This window comes from Lineus longissimus, chromosome 10 (genome assembly GCF_910592395.1).
Source record: "Lineus longissimus chromosome 10, tnLinLong1.2, whole genome shotgun sequence".
In the NCBI taxonomy this organism is placed as follows: Eukaryota; Metazoa; Nemertea; class Pilidiophora; order Heteronemertea; family Lineidae; genus Lineus; species Lineus longissimus.
The window spans coordinates 5894369-5912422 of NC_088317.1; the positions used below are offsets into that span (position 1 = coordinate 5894369).

Consider the following 18054-nt stretch of genomic DNA (forward strand, 5'->3'; position numbering starts at 1 on the left):
AACGCGAGTGGAAAACCGCATAAAAATCAGACAGCTCATCTTGAAGGTAATGATAAATAAAAAAACAACCGATCCTCATCACCGGCTCAGCACTCGATGATTTTCTACGGCCTGCGGTCTCGAGCTTTCATGCCGAAAAAATCAACTCGTGCTGTTCCCGCGACTAGGACCGGTCACGAAGTCGGGTTTTTTATTATATTAGTTCGTTTGCCGCACATAATGAAATCATAATCGCAGGTCTCAGGGACAAAAATCGCTCGTTTGCGTGGCCCTTTACCTATGTGTGCTCCTAGTTTCAAAACTGTAAATTCCGATACCAAGGTTGTTGGTAATTAGGAGTCTTCTGACTTGATACACCTGTGAATTACCTGGTAGAATATATGTAATGTGGGTAGAAGGTGAAAATTGGCATTCGTGAAACGATAGGCAAGTTGGTTATATCGTTCATCAAAATTTCTGGAGATTGAAGAGCGTTTGTTTATTTCATATGATCGGATCGGTCGATCATTTTTTGTACTTTGATTTAGTTTCGTAGAGGATGTATTAGCGAGTGATGGTATAAAGAGTTGCTCAGCTTTACAACTGTATGTATCACTAACATAACTATAAGGTAAGTCGTGGCATTTCCTTGTAATGGATCATGTTTGCTGATACATGTCGTCTAACACATGAAGTTGCTGCCAAAACAAATGTGCACCCAGGTAGGCCTACATGTAGAAGTTTTTCAATGAAGTGAAAAACTATGTGACAAACGTCACAGAAGCATTTCTGAAAAGCCTCTGCATTTTTGTGTTGTGTGAGCTGAAAGACTCTTAAAGAGGATTGCGCACGACCAGCGATTCGGCCTACCTTTTCTCGGGCGGTGAAAATGTACCTTACCTTTTCCTGTTTAAAAATCCGGCGAAGATATGTAAGCTAAATTCGGCCTGATGAACATATGGACAAAAGGGCCCGCAATATTAAGGTTCCATTCAAAAACTCGGGTATGACTTAATGATGCGACAATTGCGAGGAGAGAATGCCTCCCTTCGAGACCCCATAAGCAATCGTAATAGAATTTTGAAAGTGTTACCAATGACGTTTTTCAAGATGAGGAAAGGGGACTTCAGAGTTGATGAATTACTTCGAGCTTGCTAATCGCCGCGCAGACTTTGGAAACTGATTATTCTGTAAGTTCCGAGTTTCTCCTCTCTGGCTTCTATTGATTGATGGTTGTAACTGAGATCTAGGTTCGAAATGTGCAACCAATTGTGTACACCATCTATGAGGCAGGTAGTCTTTTCAATCTTGGAAATGTCAGAAAAAATCTAAGAAAGCTTCGAAGTGAGGATAAATATGTGAGGTTAGATTAAACTCACCTGCACCTGATTGAATGAAAAATATTTATGCTGCGAGGCCGCAATGAAATTTACCTCAGTGAGTTTCGTGTCTCAAATTATTAGGGCGAAAAAATATTAAATTCTGCAGTTAAGAACGCTTAATATCTGTTAAGAATGTAAGTTGGATAAGAAATTCTGTACAATGCTGTAGTAAAAATACAGAACTGGAACTATTGAATCATAATTCATTTTCAATGTAGTGAAATCCTAAGCAAAATAAAAAACATAAAAAACACTGGAACAGTTCTGAAGTTAGTGATAACAGTGTATGTATGGTGATCGCGTACTGCAACTGCGGTATCAAGAGACAGCCAGCAGCCGCAACCAGAATCTTTCAATCATTAAACTAGACATTACTGTGAGGCCGCGGTCTATTATCAAAGACATCAGTTGGTATTGATTCCAATTGATTCCAATTGACTCATTGTTTTCTGATCAGACGAATGGCCACTTGTATAGTCTGATCCTTTACCCCACTTTGGTATGTGCTATTAATGGTAGAGAGATTTTCAGAAATATTCCATTTGGGCGGTTCTACACAAACTACTGGACCGACTTCTCCAGAGTTTGGTTTTTAGCTCACCTCTTAGCAGAGGTGAGCTTATCCCATACCGTGGCGTCCGTCGTCCGTCGTCGTCGTCGTCGTCGTCGTCGTCGTCGTCGTCGTCGTCGTCGTCGTCGTCGTCGTCGTCGTCGTCGTCGTCGTCGTCGTCGTCGTCGTCGTCGTCCGTCGTCCGTTAGCAGGGCACGTTTCGTAACTGTTAGAGCTATTGAGTTGAAACTTGTTACACATGTACCCTTATGTAATGACACCTTGGAGACCAAGTTTCGGTCCGATTTGTTTCATGGTTTGGCCACCAGGGGGCCAAACGTTAAAAGTGAAAATATGCAATATCTCCCTTAATAGTAGTCGGGAAATTTTGAAAAAAATATGGTAGGTACTTCTAGCAAAGGTGCATCATATATCCTCCGGGTTTTTGATTTGACCTCCTTTTCAAGGTCACAGAGGTCAAATGGTGTAAATTGGCCGTTAGGATGTAACGATGGCACGTTTCTAAACTGCAATGAGTATTGATACCAAATTTGATACACATTTACCCCTTAGTCAGGTGATCTCAGGGACCGAAGTTTGGTCCAATATGATTCACCACTTGACCACCAGGGGGCAAAATCCAAAAACCTTCAAAATGTGATAATTCCTTAACTTCTTGCCCGATTGCCACCAATTTGATATCATGGGTACATCTAACCACCATACAGTATATGTCACACAGGTTTTTAATTTGACCTTCTTGTCAAGGTCACAGAGGTCAAATGCCGTAAATTCGCCGTCAGGCCGTAACTATGGCACGTTTCTTAACTGCAATGACTATTGATCACAAATTAAGTACACATGTACCCCTTGGTCAGGTGATCTCAGGTACCGAAGTTTGGTGCGATCTGATTTGCCGTTTGGCCTCCAGGGAGGGGGCCAAATCCTAAATTCTTCAAAATGCCATTATTCCTAATAATGACTTGCCCGATTGGCACCAATTTTATATCATAGGTACATCTAATTCTAACAACCATTCAATGTGTCACCCGGGTCTTCTTTGATTTGACCTACTTTTCAAGGTCACAGAGGTCGAATGTACTGTAAATTGGCCATTTTGGGGAAATTGTAATTGCTTGGACCTACATCAAACCTAACACTACATGACACAATACCATGCTCTTTATCCATCTTTCCTCCACATGAGGTGAGCACAATGGCCCTGGCCATTTTTCTTATATCCGTGTACATTGACACAGTGCATTGATTTAGCCCAGCTGACGAAAGCCAGCAGAGCTGGTTAAATAAATAATCGGAATGACGTGCGTCAACATATGGGTGCACGTTTTGTAACCGTAAGACCAAAAGGCACTTCAAATCTGGCCATGAGGAAGAACAGCCAAGGAAATGACCCAGACAGAAAATTTAGCGCGGTTCGAATTAAATGGCACGTTTCCTATGTCATACACTTTACAGCAGCACTAAGATACGAGTACTTATCTCGAAATCTATCTTTTTTTCAGCCCAAAAAGCCCCTTGACTTTGCGACCATCAGCTCTGATCTATTCTGTTAGTTTTCTTACAGGGAGGGAACGCATTTTGAAACTTCGTTTTTAAGTTCCCACTCACCAGTACAAACAAAAACTTACTTTCGTTCATCCTCTGTCTTTTCAGGTGATGCAACAGCCGATCTAACCATGAGTGCTTGCGGCATCCGGCGCTCTTGGTGCCGCCGATCAAGGCAAAGGTTTTTTATGCTCGTATCTGCCAGCGCTGCCATCATGTTCGTCTACATGTTACTTCTCCACAACAAGGAGCTCATCGCTCAGAGCAGCCTTCCGGACGTGCTACTCGGGAGGAACAAGCAACAGGTCTCCACAAAGGAGTACCCGGAGGACGAGGACGAGGAACCCTTCCAGTATCCACCGGAAAAACAAGCCTGCGTACAACCTAAACTCGAGTTATACCCAAACAAAGAGTTCGTAAAATTCTTCTCCGACACTCCAAAACCGAGTTGTGGGGTTGATGAGAATTGGATTGTCATTGAAAACGGCACATTCAGAATGCGACAAACGGCCAAAGATAAGCACGGCCACATCACGTGTGACTATTTGCCTATTTTACGCGGAAAAGATGACTTCACGTACAACAATGGCGACAGGATACGCGCCATACAGGACGGGTGGAAGGTCACTTCTGATGTCTCGAAGATTTCGTGTTTCTCCGACAAAGGGCGTTATGAAAATTACCACGCTGCAGTCCCGTATGTCGCTGAACTCCAACAGCGGTCACGTTATTATAAACTGCCAATAGATGCAACTGGATTAGACGTTCTTATGTTTGGTTTTGACTCAGTTTCACGGTTAACCTGGATACGGAAGTTACCTAAGACTTACGCCTACATGATAAATGTGCTTAAATGTGTGGTTTTGGAGGGTTATAACATTGTGGGAGATGGGACACCGCAGGCTTTGCTGCCCATCCTGACGGGGAAAACTGAGCCCGAATTACCGGAGGCCCGCAGGGGGCATCCGGGGGCCACGACGGTTGATGGACACCCGTGGATATGGAAAGAATTTAAAGAGGCGGGTTATGTCACACAGTGGACTGAAGATGGTGCTTCGTATGGGACGTTCCACTACCGAATGTTAGGTTTCAAAGAGTCACCAGTCGACCACTATATCAGGCATTTTCAACTAGAAATTGAGAAACATCGCTGGCAAAATAAACCCTACTGTCTCGGCTCAGATTTACGACACAATGTTATGTTTAACTGGGTTACTGAATTCTTTAAAGTTTATAAACATGGGAGGAAATTTTCATTTACTTTCCATAGCGAGTGCAGTCACGATAGTAACAACCCACTCTCCATGGTCGATGAGGATTTCAAGCGCTGGCTGGAGTATCTTTACATAAATGGCTTCCTCAATAACACTTTACTGATACTGATGAGTGATCACGGCGCACGCTTCCAGAATTTGAGAGAAACTGTTCAAGGCAAACAAGAGGAACGGAATCCATTTTTCTCTTTTCGTCTTCCAACTTGGTTTAAGGAAAAATATCCACGAGCTTTCAATAATCTACGCATTAACTCTAAACGCTTGACTACCCCTTTTGATATCCATGCAACATTCCGCGATGTTTTGAATTTCCGAAGCCCGTTACGCGGCAACGTGTCAGAACGAGGCATCAGCCTCTTTTCCGAGATTCCCGCGTCACGGTCATGTGACCATGCAAAGATCGAACCCCATTGGTGCAACTGTTTAAACTGGAAATCTATCAGCGAGGACTCGTCGACCGTTAAAAAGGCTGCGAAAGCATTTCTAGACTTAGTAAACTCTTTGACCGAACGGGTAAGAGAAAATTGCCATTTGTTAGAAATTGATAACATTACGGAAAGCGTTGCTTATTCTCCTGGAAGCTCGTTGTTGAAGTTCAAAGCGAGTTCAGACCATGACGGAAGAGTGCCTGACTTGTCCAGTAAGACCAAATCTGACGTCTCTTTATACCAATTGACGATTCACACCAAACCTGGCGGCGGCCATTTCGAAGCAACTGTGAAGCATGATCTGAATAAGAACATTTTTACTCTGAGCACTGGGGAAGTCAGCAGGATTAATAAATACGGTGATGCCCCGGCTTGTATAGCCAGCCAGCTTCCACACCTGAGACAATTTTGTGTCTGTAAGAGTAGATAGCAAAAAACAGATATTAGATAATTGTCCTTACATTCCTCCAGTTATATGTTCCCAGAGAAAAAAGAATAAGTCTCACCAACTCACTAAAGCTGATCGGTCAAATATACATTCGCGATTAAGGCGAGAATACTCTCGAGAATGTTCGTGGTGTGCAAATTCATCACATGCCCTGAGCAATTTTCTGAGACCATATTTGGTTGGAGATATTAAAACACTATTGTCAGTATATCCCAGTGCTCCCATAAATGACCTATCTAGCAGCCAAACCAGATTCCTTCAGACAATGTAACAGTTCGTCTGTATAAATACAGAACAGAATAGGTGACAGGACACCTCCTTGTTTTATACCATTTTTAACATCGACAGCGCTGCTGAGTGACTCGTTCCATTTAACCTGCTGATTGCTGATTTGTGTACAATATGGCAAGAAACTTGGCAATTAGGGGGAAGCACCCCATCTTGATTAGGAGTTTGAATAACCTAACATATTGGACTCTGTCAAATGCCTTAGAGGCGTCAAGTAATGTGGCATATACAGGAGAGCCACGCCTGTTATAATATTTTATAATTTCCTTCATAACGAAGGTGCATTGTGCTGTAGAATTTTTCTTCTTAAGACCAAATTGAAGGTCGGATAATTTGAATTCATCTTCATTTTTTTCCATAAGAACATGGTCAAATACCTTACTCAGTACATGTATATTGCTGAGTGTTATAGCCCTATAATTGGTGTATTCCTGTTTCGCCTATTCCTGTTCCGCCTATTCCTGTTTCGCCTAATTCCTTATTCGCCTATTCCTGATTCGCCTAATTCCTGTTTCGCCTATTCCTGTTTCGCCTATTCAAATGTATTGCTAACCTCCCCACAGACGTAGGAATATGAACCGTCCCTTACTATAGTGTAAAAGGCTATCATTAAGAATAAAGTCTGAAATAATGGATTTAGCGACATGTCAATTATTTCAGTATTATTCGGAATAACTTTGGAAAATTATACATAGCTTACATAGGCTTATGTTTTAGCTTATTTTATAAGGCAAGAAGTAAAATAGTAAGAAAGTGTCGAAACTCTGGGGGGTTTCTACTTCGGGAAAGAGGAGCGGTAAAAATCATCAAGTGACTCGGTTGGTTTCTATTATAACACCGAACTTTATTTGATCTCTCACTACCGTCATCTCATCGTACACAGAATATAATTTACAGCCCCTTATGGTGGACACATGTTTTGGAGTCTTTCTCAGCCCGGAGAGGTCATCGTGTCGAGCGAAAGAATAATTAAACTTGATACTACGCCAAGTGTTTCTGTGCCTTTGAAGTCTGTTGAATTAACGACAGAAAGTTTTACCCTTTCATTAGATTTGAGAAAGGTTTCTTAGGCCTGCATTTTATATTGTGGATTCTCTTTCTTTTGTCTTAGTCAGCAACTGGCTTCTAAATAGAAAGAATACCTATAGCTATATTGTTCTTTATTATGACATGGGTTTTACAGCTGATTTTGATCAACTAATTATGAGAATGTACAGTATTATGTATTTTTATCAAAAACTCATGAATTCCTGTTTTTATAAAATAAACGACTGCTTTACTCTACTTAATCTATTAGTTTTTACTGTGTGTCAGTATGGTCATATGGTCAAATAAGTCCCGGACTGTCCCCGCTTTCAAGGTGACTCTTTCAAAACGGTCAAAATGGCATGGTTTGTTAACAAAGTTGATGGCATTTGATTAGTCAAATTGTCATCACATCGTTAACATCATCCAATTGTCCCTTCACATTTTCCCCATAAAATGGCCATGCATCCCTAAGGTTCCCCGTGGGAGAGTCGATTTATTGTAGGGGTACTGGAAAGTTGGCGAAACAGGAAGTAGGCGAAACAGGAATAGGCGAAACAGGAAATAGGCGAAACAGGAAAAAGGCCAAACAGGAATAGGCGAAACAGGAATTTTGCGAAACAGGAATAGGCGAAACAGGTATAAACCCTATAATTATCAGAGTCACTTAATGACTTTCTTTTGTTTTTAGGAATAGGTATGATTATGGACTTTCGAAACGCTTCCGGGATGTATGAATGGGAAAACATCAGTGCGAAGAGAGTGGCTAACTTTTCGTCAAGATTAATTGTCAGTACCATGTATAAGGTGGTCTGAGAAAAGCCTCTGTTAACCTTCATGTTTCCCTTTATTTAATTACGAATGGCACCTCGTATGGCAAGCGGAGTGTCCAGTTATAAAATAAACCTAGATTTATTCAAAAAACCTGGTTTTTTACCTAATAAACTAAGTTTATTTGGAAAAAATATAGGTTTTTTTAAAACAACCTTGTTTATTAGCTAATAAACCGAGTTTCTTTAATAAAACCAAGTTTTTTTACTTTCTTTCCTAATAAAGTAGGTTTTTTAACAGAAACTAACATTTTATGCTAAAAAACCTGGTTTTTTACCACATAATCGTATAAAATGTAAGTTTCTGTACAGAAATGTCCATTTATTCAATAAAACAAGGTTTATTACCAAAACAACCAAGTTTATTTAAAAAACTAAGTTTATTACTAATAAACCTAGTTTTTTTTAAAAACCTGGTTTATTAGAAAACTTACATTTTTAAACCTCGATCCTACCTACATTGAGTTATCTGGGATGAGGTTAGGGCCTCACTAACTAGTTTACAGAGTGCAGTGCAGTGCAGCATTAGTACCACGTGGTGCCGAGGTTGCCCATCCTCGTCCCGATAATATCGCAGATTTGTGTACATGGGGCGAGGTAGAAAATACAAGTTTCTCGATAGAAAGTAGGTTTTTGCACGCCGTTTGTCCAGTTATTCAAAACAACCTACATTTTTACAATAAAACCAGGTTTTATTGCAAAAAAGTAAGTTGTTTTGTATAAAACCAAGTTTTTTACGTAAAAAGGTAGGTTTATTGGCCATTTGTCCAGTTATTGTTTAAGGAATTAATACCGAGCTGGCGGTCATTGGTTGTATAATCAAGACCGCTCGGGTAGACCGAAAATGTAGTCCAAAACCCGAGGCGCTTCGCCGAGGGTTTTGGACGTAATTTGAGGTCTACCCGAGCGGTCTTGATTATACAACTAATGACCGACAGCGAGGTATTAATTTCTATTCTAAAAGGTTTCAAAATTAAACAAATTAAATACGATTTGAAAGGTATATATGTTCCGTTTTCGTCAAAGAATGATCCAGCCTGGTGTCCGGAACTCCGCCATATTGTTGCTTGTGAAGATGACGTCACGCAGCAAGGGAATTCTCAGTCTGCTAGCTCGATTTCTACCATTTCCTCGTCTTTGACCTCTTCTGAATCCTGACTGACGACCTCGAAAGAGTCCTCGGGTATCCTCCCTACTTCACAAATCCCAATATCGGGGAATACTTCAAAATCTCGTGTTCTTGACATTGTTTTGTGGGGCTGAGTCGTTGCTTCTTGGTGAAAATAATTCGTCTGCTAAAATTCAGAATTTTATACCTACCCAGGCGGTCATTGGTTACGATACCAAGACCGCTCCGATCAAAACGAGGCGTAATGTATTTTGTATTAGAAACAATGATATACTGTGACTAAGGCCTTTTAGAATAATAAACCAAGATTCTTTGCTATAAAACTAAGTTTATTACCACTGGATGAAAAACTTATATTTTAGGGAATAAAACCAAGTTTATTTGTTAAACTTGACATTTGTGGATAGAAACAAGGTTTATTAGGTAAAAAACTTGGTTTTATTAAAGAAACTCGGTTTATTAGCTAATAAACAAGGTTGTTTTAAAAAAACCTATATTTTTTCCAAATAAACTTAGTTTATTAGGTAAAAAACCAGGTTTTTGGAATAAATCTAGGTTTTTTTAATTACTGGACACTCCGCTTGCCATAACCTCGCACTTCCTCCGCAGATATGACATGGTCTCTGCATTAACATTTATCTTCACAACATACCTGAGCAATCTTACCATCCAACTCATTAATCATATCCCTCATTTGGTTTTCGTCATAACCAACAGATGAGTATAATTGCTCATACGTATCCGCGAATTTTTCTGCTATCGATGGGGCGTCACTGGCCTCGTCTATTTTGTCTACTTGACTAGGTTTACTACCTGCTCGTTTTTTAACCATTTTCCAAACATCACCATCATTTTTGTCAATGCAGGCCATTGCTAGATTATTGCTCTCTGCAATATTATTTTGTTTTTTTATAGACTTTACAGCATGGTGGTATCTTGTCCGTGTAGTTCTCCTAATGTCTGCGATTAATCCCAGACGCGGAGGCCCATTTGCCTTCCACATATTATGCCAAAACATTGCTTGGTCCCTGAGGTCTCTAGTGGTATCATTCCACCATCGCCCTCTGTTCGCCCTCTATTTTGATCTGCTTGTCATTTTGGGAAACATTCCAAGCCTGCAGTTACACATGCGTCGACTATTATGCCATGTCCATCACATCCGCATGGTTCTTTCATCGAACATTGTGGCAGTTTATGGCATTTTGAGGTGAATCAGTATCATTTAAGCTACGATCAAGGTGCAGCTTGTATAATGTTTCGTTTTCTGGGGTAACCTTATTAATGTTGAGGGGACTAGGCAGTTGATCCAAACCGTTGCCTTTTTCATGGTCTTCTATTGATTCGTCAAAAATTGCTTGTATCCATAAACACAATTGATATCATCTCCAGATGGCGATGAATGCCAACAAATGAATCAATATCTCCTGTAAAATCTTCAATATGGCACCAGATTAATCAATCAGAATCAGAACCTTTTTATTCTTCCAATTATTCATAGACATCAGAGTTGGATACACACAAGTATATATCCGTGCACAGGGCGTTTACAACACCCTGCTAAACATAAACAATGAACTACAAAAGAATGCCTGCTGCCAATGACAAGTCGAGTTGTAATTAGCATATCTAATATCTACTAAACAATAGCCAGCTTTGTGACCTTCACGTGAACCCGTCTTTAACGCGAGCCCGCTAACGCTTTGTAATTTGTTAATTTGCTTTAATAAGTGTAATACTATGTATGTTGTATGAGATCATACTGCAGGAGACTAATTAAGTAGCTTTGACCACACCTGACATTCTTGTCTCCTTCTCTTCAGTAAATACAGCCTTATAATAAAAAAAGTCAAGTCAAGTCAAGTTTGTTTATTATAGTGTCACCCCCAATGAAAGGGCCAGCCAGCTTTTGGCTTATGAGACACTCTTTACTCCCTATCTCCTATCTCTAATACCAGGCGCCTGACGAGAAGGCAGTTTGTACCCTATATCTAACAAGCTGGCGGCTATATCTCCTCATTAACCGCTGGGTGGAATTTGCTCATTTTTAAGGTTGAGCTGCCCATCATCCTTGCCCTCCAACAAGAGTAGACGGTTGGCCCCCTGCGGTTAGAGTAGACGGTTGGCCCCAAGACGGATGGGCTTTTTGTGTTTTTTTACTACAAGGGACGCTTAGCTCCAAGGCGGATGATGGTCACCTCCATCATAGACCACTTGGTCTTTTGTTCGCCCCATTGTGTTCTCCTCCCTGCGCCTGTTTTCTCCCATGGCCAACTGTTCGTGGCCTTCTCCAGAGCCAGGCCATTCCAACATATACGTCCAAGTCGAGAGCACCAACAACCAAGGAGGGCGAGACGAAAGAACAATAACAGGGATTGTAGTCTTTAAAGATATCATGTAGCCAACTAAGTGCATACCTCACTTCCTAAGACATTTAACTCAACAACACCTTCCACAGACAATGACTCTTCAACAGGTAAGCCCTTCATGGCCACACCCGAATTGATATCATACCACTTGCCTCAACACCGTGCGGAGCACGGGTATTGCTTGTTAGTAATGATATTTGATGAAAGGTCTTGGGCAAAGGGCTTTATATAAACTACTGGGAAGCTGATATCCAGCAACATGAGCAGGTCCTTGATAGCCCCTGGGTGCCCCTGCAGATACCTCAAATATTGACAGCTGTGTGATAGAGCACTTTAAGACCAGGTCATACATTTTTATTGATTTACCTATGACTAATACAGTACAGAACACAGTTGTGGTGAATCCAATCCCGATCCAATGGTCACCACCATCCCATGGTCACCTAGTGTTGGGCCGATGCGAAAGTCGACTGATGGGGACGGATTGTTTTAACCAGCCGCTGCTGCATCAGCTGACCATTATGGCATATGGCCACGGTGAATACTCCTTGTATTCAACACAAATTGCATTATTGTTTCACACACATACAAATTACGATAATAATAATCACCAGGAGACTTATATATAGCGCTAAATCCGACTGGTTTCAGTCGCTCAAAGCGCTTCACATTACATGTATTACCTCTAGCTATTGGCCTGTACATTCGTGATTCAAGCTCTACTCTACATTGGCCCTGTATATGATATATTCTGCTTATTGAGTGAAACTGGAATCTCCCGAAATGATTGATATTTCGCAAGGAGGCGTGCTGCGTGCTGCGGAACATCGATTGAAGTCTGGGAAGGACATGGGTAAGTACACGGGATGAGCAAACTCCCCGTTTCCTAATTAAAGAGCCCTATACTACTCGACGACTTCGAACTCAGAGCAGACATAGGTAAATGGGTACCTGCGATATCAATTGTTGGCAGAGATTTTAAAAACCCGTCAATAAAAGAAAATTAAACATTATGGCGTTGTGGCATTTAGCTAGGATCATACCCCGACGCATGTACATGTCAAAAGTTTAATTACACTTGCTTTGCTGCAAGTTTAATTAGTGTTTTATTTTCGCAGTGTCAACTTAGTTGCATGCATTTTTCATTTTTTAATTTATTCCTATATTGGATAAATAATATTGATTTTATTTCTTATTCTTAAGTATTGCTTTGAGTAATAGAAATATCAAATTGAACAATAGCCATTAAACTTTTGAAGCATTAGCTGCAGCTTTACAGCGCTCAGGACTAGCACTTATAGTTTGCCATCTCTGCCAACTAGGTACCAATTTACAACTGGGTGGAGAGAGGCAAGTAGGGTTAAGTGCCTTGCTCAAGGACAAAAAGACGAAACACTGTTGACCATTAGAACCCATGACCTCCTGATTATGAGCCCAGTGCTCTAACCACTATGCCACTGATCTCTCCTGGTTAGACGAGCATCCCGTGCCAACTCGGGATTTGTGCCATCTTCGAAATATTTGTTCCTCTTTTGGAACGTTCGTAGCTGTAGTTGTCTCAAAAGCATGCTATCCTCCTGAGGATGAGTTAGCTTCATGATCATACGTGTGTGTGTGTTTATGTATTGTTGTTGTGTGTTTATGTGTTGCGTTGTGGCTGTGGTGGTGATAAGGTGCGTGTGTGCGTGTGTGTGGGGGGGGGGGGGGGGCATATCTCAGAAAGATCACGGCAGAGGCTTCGGCGAAAAAAAGTACGTTTTCTAGACAACCCCAAAAGGTATTGAAACCAGCTCTAACATAGTATGCCAACCTGTAAAAGATTAGCTTTAAAGACTAGGTGCATTGTAGTAAAAGTACATATCCGATACATCAAAACAACAACATTTCTTCTCGTCTTCAACCGACCTTTGTGATATGTGTAGCTTTGATGCATGAATTCATCCTCCTACAAACAACGTCTACAGCATGATTCTAACCTCAAATACCCATCAAGTGATGTAAGATACCTTGGACTTCCATGGCGGCCGTGATGGTTAGTCGTGTGTTTCTGGTTCAATAGTTTTTCCATGTAAACAAGTTGCCCGAAGTTGAAATTACGCGAACTCTGAAAAATCATCCAAAGATATTTTTTTCTGATACTACGCCCTGGAAATTCAGAAGTCTGTTAATATACCAAAGGTGAAGGTTTTTGGCGAGGCCGTTTTCATAGTAATCATTTTTCGCTAGCACGTCTCACCAACCAATAGCACGTTTTGTGGGTTAATGATCGAGATGACTCGGGCCTATAACGGATGGCATTTCAGAAATAACTGCATCATACCGAACATTTTTCTGGGAAAATTAGTTGCAAATATTCCGGGGTAGAAAATAAAAAATACATGTAGAAAGGGCATTAAAGAGCCATACGCGGACCAATTTGATGCATAATGCGCAGAAGATGTTAATGGATGATGTTGATGTTTTGTTTGATTAAATGCGTTGGAAAATCACATTCTAAAATACATAATACATGATATACCAACCGGCAAATAAATTACCTCATTTTGTTCACTTTCAGGTGTCCACAAAAGGGCAGTTTGGAGGCGTCGGCACTCGTTCCGAAGGATTGTAGCGTACGTCTTCCTAGCTGCAGGGGTGATCTATGTGGTGCTACACCTGAAGGTCGCGAGCATTCTCCACTATCGGGCCTTACTCGATACTGATCCAAAAAACCCTGCAAAGCCCGCGTGTGTCCAAGCTCAGCTTAAAATGTATCCGAATCAGAAGTATAGAGACTTTTTTGGCGACACGAGGAAAGTCCCGTGTCCCGGGAAGGACTGGGTCAAAACAGAAGCAGGCAAGTTTAAAATTTTGGATTTCGCTAAAAAACAGTTTGGGGACATAACATGTGACTTTCTGCCGTTATTGCGCGGCGGTGATGATTTTCACTTCCATAATGGAGAGTTGATTCGCAATATTCAAGATGGTGCAAATGTTACGTCTGATGTTGCCAGAATTTCGTGTTCTGCCGGTGCAGCACGATATGATAATGTTCACGTGACAGTCCCGTATGTTGAAAGTCTTCATCGACGAAATAGCGCAGTGAAACTTCCAAAAGAGGCCCTCGGCTTGAGTGTTTTAATTTTCGGTTTAGACTCGGTTTCTCGGATGACGTGGCAGCGAAAACTTCCAAAATCATACGCCTACATGATGGATGTTTTGAAAGTCATCGTATTGGAGGGATATAATGTTGCAGGGGACGGCACGCCGGCGGCTGTGCAGCCGTGGTTCACTGGGAAGCAGGAATGGGAGCTACCAGAGGCCCGAAGAGGGCACAAAGGCGCGCAAACTCTCAATGGCCACCCATGGATCTGGGATGATTTCAAGAAAGCCGGGTATGTCACGCATTACACTGAAGACTTAGCGGAATACGGGACGTTCACCTTGAGGATGTTAGGGTTTAAAGAGCAACCAACGGATCATTATCTGAGACATTTCTACCAGGTTTTAGAGAAAGAGAGAATTCGACGATGTCTAGGGTCGGAGTTCAAACACAAAGTGCTGATGAACTATTTGAAAGATTTCGAAAGTATGTATAAAAACAGAAGGAGCTTTTCTTTCGGATTTCATAATGAATTGAGCCACGATAGCAACAAACCTCTGAACATAGTTGATGATGAGCTGAAAGAATGGCTGGAAGCATTGTATAATGGCGGCTCGTTGAACAATACGATGTTTCTTTTGTTGAGTGACCATGGCGCCCGCTATCAGTATCTGAGGGAAACAGTACAAGGGAAGATGGAGGAACGCAATCCATTTTTCTCGATCCGTATGCCTCCTTGGTTCCAAACAAAATACCCAGCGGCCTACAAAAATCTTTTGACCAATTCCAAGAGACTGGTGGCGCCATATGATATTCACGAAACTTTTCATGACATTTTGCACTTCCGTAACGAGGCCCGAGGTAACATATCAAAACGAGGCATCAGCCTTTTTTCGGAAATACCTGCTGAGAGAACTTGTGCGCATGCGGGAATTCAACCCCACTGGTGCAACTGTCTGGACTGGACAACCGTCAACACTGATTCTGTTGAAGTAAAGAAGGCAATAGCGTCGTTCATTGATTTTGTTAACTCATTGACCGCTCATGTTCGAGATGTATGCAGCATTGTAGAGGTAGACAGAGTATTGGGAGCGCAAGTATTGACTCCAAATACCAGGATGCTGCAATATAAAAGTATGGATTACGAAGGAGTAGAGAATTTCAGTATGAAACAAGACGTCGACACTAAACTATACCAACTAGTCATCCACACTAAGCCAGGTGGTGGCCATTACGAAGCCACTGCCACGCAGGACGTGCAGAGAGGTACATTTATCAGTAAGTTAAAGGACATCAGTCGTACTAATGCTTATGGTACAAGCTCTGTATGTGTGGCAAAGACGTTTCCACATCTTGTAAAGTTCTGTCACTGTAAGTCTACTTAGGTATCCTAGTCGAGTCGAACAGCTCGGACTGCAGTAGTCGGAGCTGGAATCTTCACCCGGAACTAGACATTCGCTATTAATTTTGGCCGCCTGACCTTGCCACGAGTGCACGTTGGTTTTTGTGCTTAGGAGTTGTCACGCTGTACGCATACGGTTCAACAAAGATGGTCCCAAGCAGGTTGGTGCACCGTCCTGTTGTTGCCAGGTCCATGACAGGACAGATAGGGCATACAGGGCTTTCGGTTGTTGTCGACAGATTTAATGGATGTACGATGTCTTATCAGGGATGTAGAGCTCTACATCTATGGTTGTATTCAACCGGAATCATCATAATTGGTCCTGTTTATAGCCGCGAGACGAATTTTCTTAAATATGCATATTCAGGGCCAATTGCATGAAAATGATGGACCGGGTGTTAATAAGCCCTGAATCAGCATGCTCCAATTTTTTAAATAAAATGCACCGTCGCCGAAACCTGACCTTGAATGGGCCCCGGACCCAGAGAGTATAATCGATGATTACAAATTCAAAGTCAATATTTTTTGTAACTGAAAATCTCCAAAGCAGACATAATGCAACCTCTACATCAGTAGTCTACTTGATCAGCATTCAAAATGGCTGCACCGTAGACCCTGGAAACACCTGAGACAAGACCACTAATGAATATTCATAGGTTGGAGGGTCCAGGCCTATCTATTAGACGAGTGCATGTTTTTTACTCTCAAGTACATATTTGGAGAGGTATTGAAAAAATATTTGTTGTGGCAAGTCTACAGATATAAATAAATTATTTGATGAAAAAATTAATTTCGAATTTTGATAATTGGGTAATAGGGGGCGTGTTTTGAGTTTTTTCTGCCAGTTGGCTGAAAAGAGTGGAAATATCAAAGTCTGTCTAATTTGTCGATTATCAAAAATTTTCCGTGGTCAATCACCAGTTTATTTTTCACCATTTACTTGCCCGACTGTCCGGAATAACATAATCTAAATTTCAGATTCACAACACCACGCATTCTTTGATGCGTCGCGGTCAAACATTGACAATTTAACTGCTAAAAGGCTTAAAAAATCAATTGTGGTCTTGTCTCACCTATGGTCTCATTAGGGAGGTTTTTTTTGTATTCATGCGCGGTCAACCCCTAACCGTAGTTCCTAATAAACTTTGAATATGTCAGTTTTCGGGTTAATTGGTCGTGCAGGGAAGCTTTGGCAATTTGGGAAGCTTTGGCAATTTGGCCGATATCAAGATATTTGAACAATTTCCTGGAAAAAATGGTGTTGTGACACATCGAAGTCATGGTGTGCTGGTGCCAGATCCCAGAAATGGAGTCGGGTTCGGAGTTGCCATCTTTAGGTTTTCTGCAAATTTTCCTCAATATTAGAAAAACTAGATGGTTGAACCACTGTTTTTTTTTACTTAATTTTACTGGCCAATAGTTAATCTATGCTAAAAAAACAGTGCCATTTGATATTATTCCCAAATAGTTTTTTTGTGACCTTTAACCTCCGACCTTGACCTTCGATGATTTCAAGTGAAAATGGTGAGTGCAGTTCTGAAGCTGGTAAAAGTTGTCAGGTTTTCTGTTTATACATGATGGTCCACGTATCAAAAGTGCATCAGTGACTAGTTGAGACATTTACTGTCTTCTCCCACTTAACCGAGCGCGGCTGAATCGTAAAATGACTAAGTCCAAATGAATAGGCCGATTTTACTGGTGGCAGGTGAACATTAGAAAGAACAGTCACAGCTGATAATTGATTCTCTTTTCGTGGGCAATGCCATTGCCTTCCACGTTAGTGGATAAAAGACATGAACATTGACATGGGGTAGTCCTGTACTGAATGAATGAATACAATACAACTAGCGTCCTCATTTTATGCCTATAGTGTTGGTTTACCAGAAATGTCTAAAGCTCTGTACACACTGACAACATTTTGGGAAACATGTTGGCCAACATGTTGTCCAGGTGCGATGTTATCGAAAATGTTGGCAGTGTGTACAGTTCGGAAACATTCGGAAACATTCGGTAACATGTTGGCCAAATGTTGCTCAAATGTTGTCGAAATAATACAAAATCAATTTTGTTGCCGAGTGTTGTCGAGTTTTATCCAATCAGAAATAGGCCACAAATCACATGATCTACCTGAAGCCATGTGATATAGTCAAAATAGCAGCCTCCAGCAAGGAATGGTTATTGAGTGAAGTGGAACAACTTATCGCAGTATGGGAAAGTTGTGCCGGTTTATGGGATGACAGTAGACAGGAGACAGTGAATGAATGAATGAAAAGCATTTATAGGCGGCGCCTTTCCATGAGCCTG

General features: G+C 41.3%; 2 protein-coding genes across 4 annotated transcripts in view; both read left to right on the plus strand.

The window, feature by feature from the left end:
* LOC135494597 (uncharacterized) overlaps positions 1-7966 on the plus strand; it is a 48343-nt gene extending 40377 nt beyond the window's left edge. For 2 of the 3 annotated variants that reach the window (XM_064782722.1, XM_064782723.1), the window contains exon 2: positions 3586-7966. In XM_064782722.1, coding sequence (XP_064638792.1) covers positions 3609-5609 — 2001 coding nt within the window. In that variant the 5' untranslated portion in view covers positions 3586-3608 and the 3' untranslated portion in view covers positions 5610-7966. Of the gene's footprint in view, positions 1-545; positions 611-3585 lie in introns of those variants that run through there. The other variant, XM_064782724.1, reaches the window with a different exon arrangement.
* A 3979-nt stretch (positions 7967-11945) lies between these two features.
* Positions 11946-16907, plus strand: LOC135494701 (uncharacterized). Its single transcript, XM_064782917.1, has 2 exons — positions 11946-12119; positions 13824-16907. The coding sequence occupies exons 1-2, from the start codon at positions 12050-12052 to the stop codon at positions 15731-15733; spliced, it is 1980 nt and encodes a 659-aa protein (XP_064638987.1). The 5' UTR covers positions 11946-12049; the 3' UTR covers positions 15734-16907.
* The last annotated feature ends 1147 nt before the right edge of the window (positions 16908-18054 follow it).

What these genes read in the sequence shown, in the direction of transcription:
- LOC135494701 (XM_064782917.1), top strand. Translation starts at nt 12,050, where the DNA reads ATGATTGATATTTCGCAAGGAGGCGTGCTGCGTGCTGCGGAACATCGA. An exon ending in GAAGTCTGGGAAGGACATGG is followed by an intron (nt 12,120 to 13,823) that starts GTAAGTACACGG and finishes GTTCACTTTCAG; the next exon opens with GTGTCCACAAAAGGGCAGTT.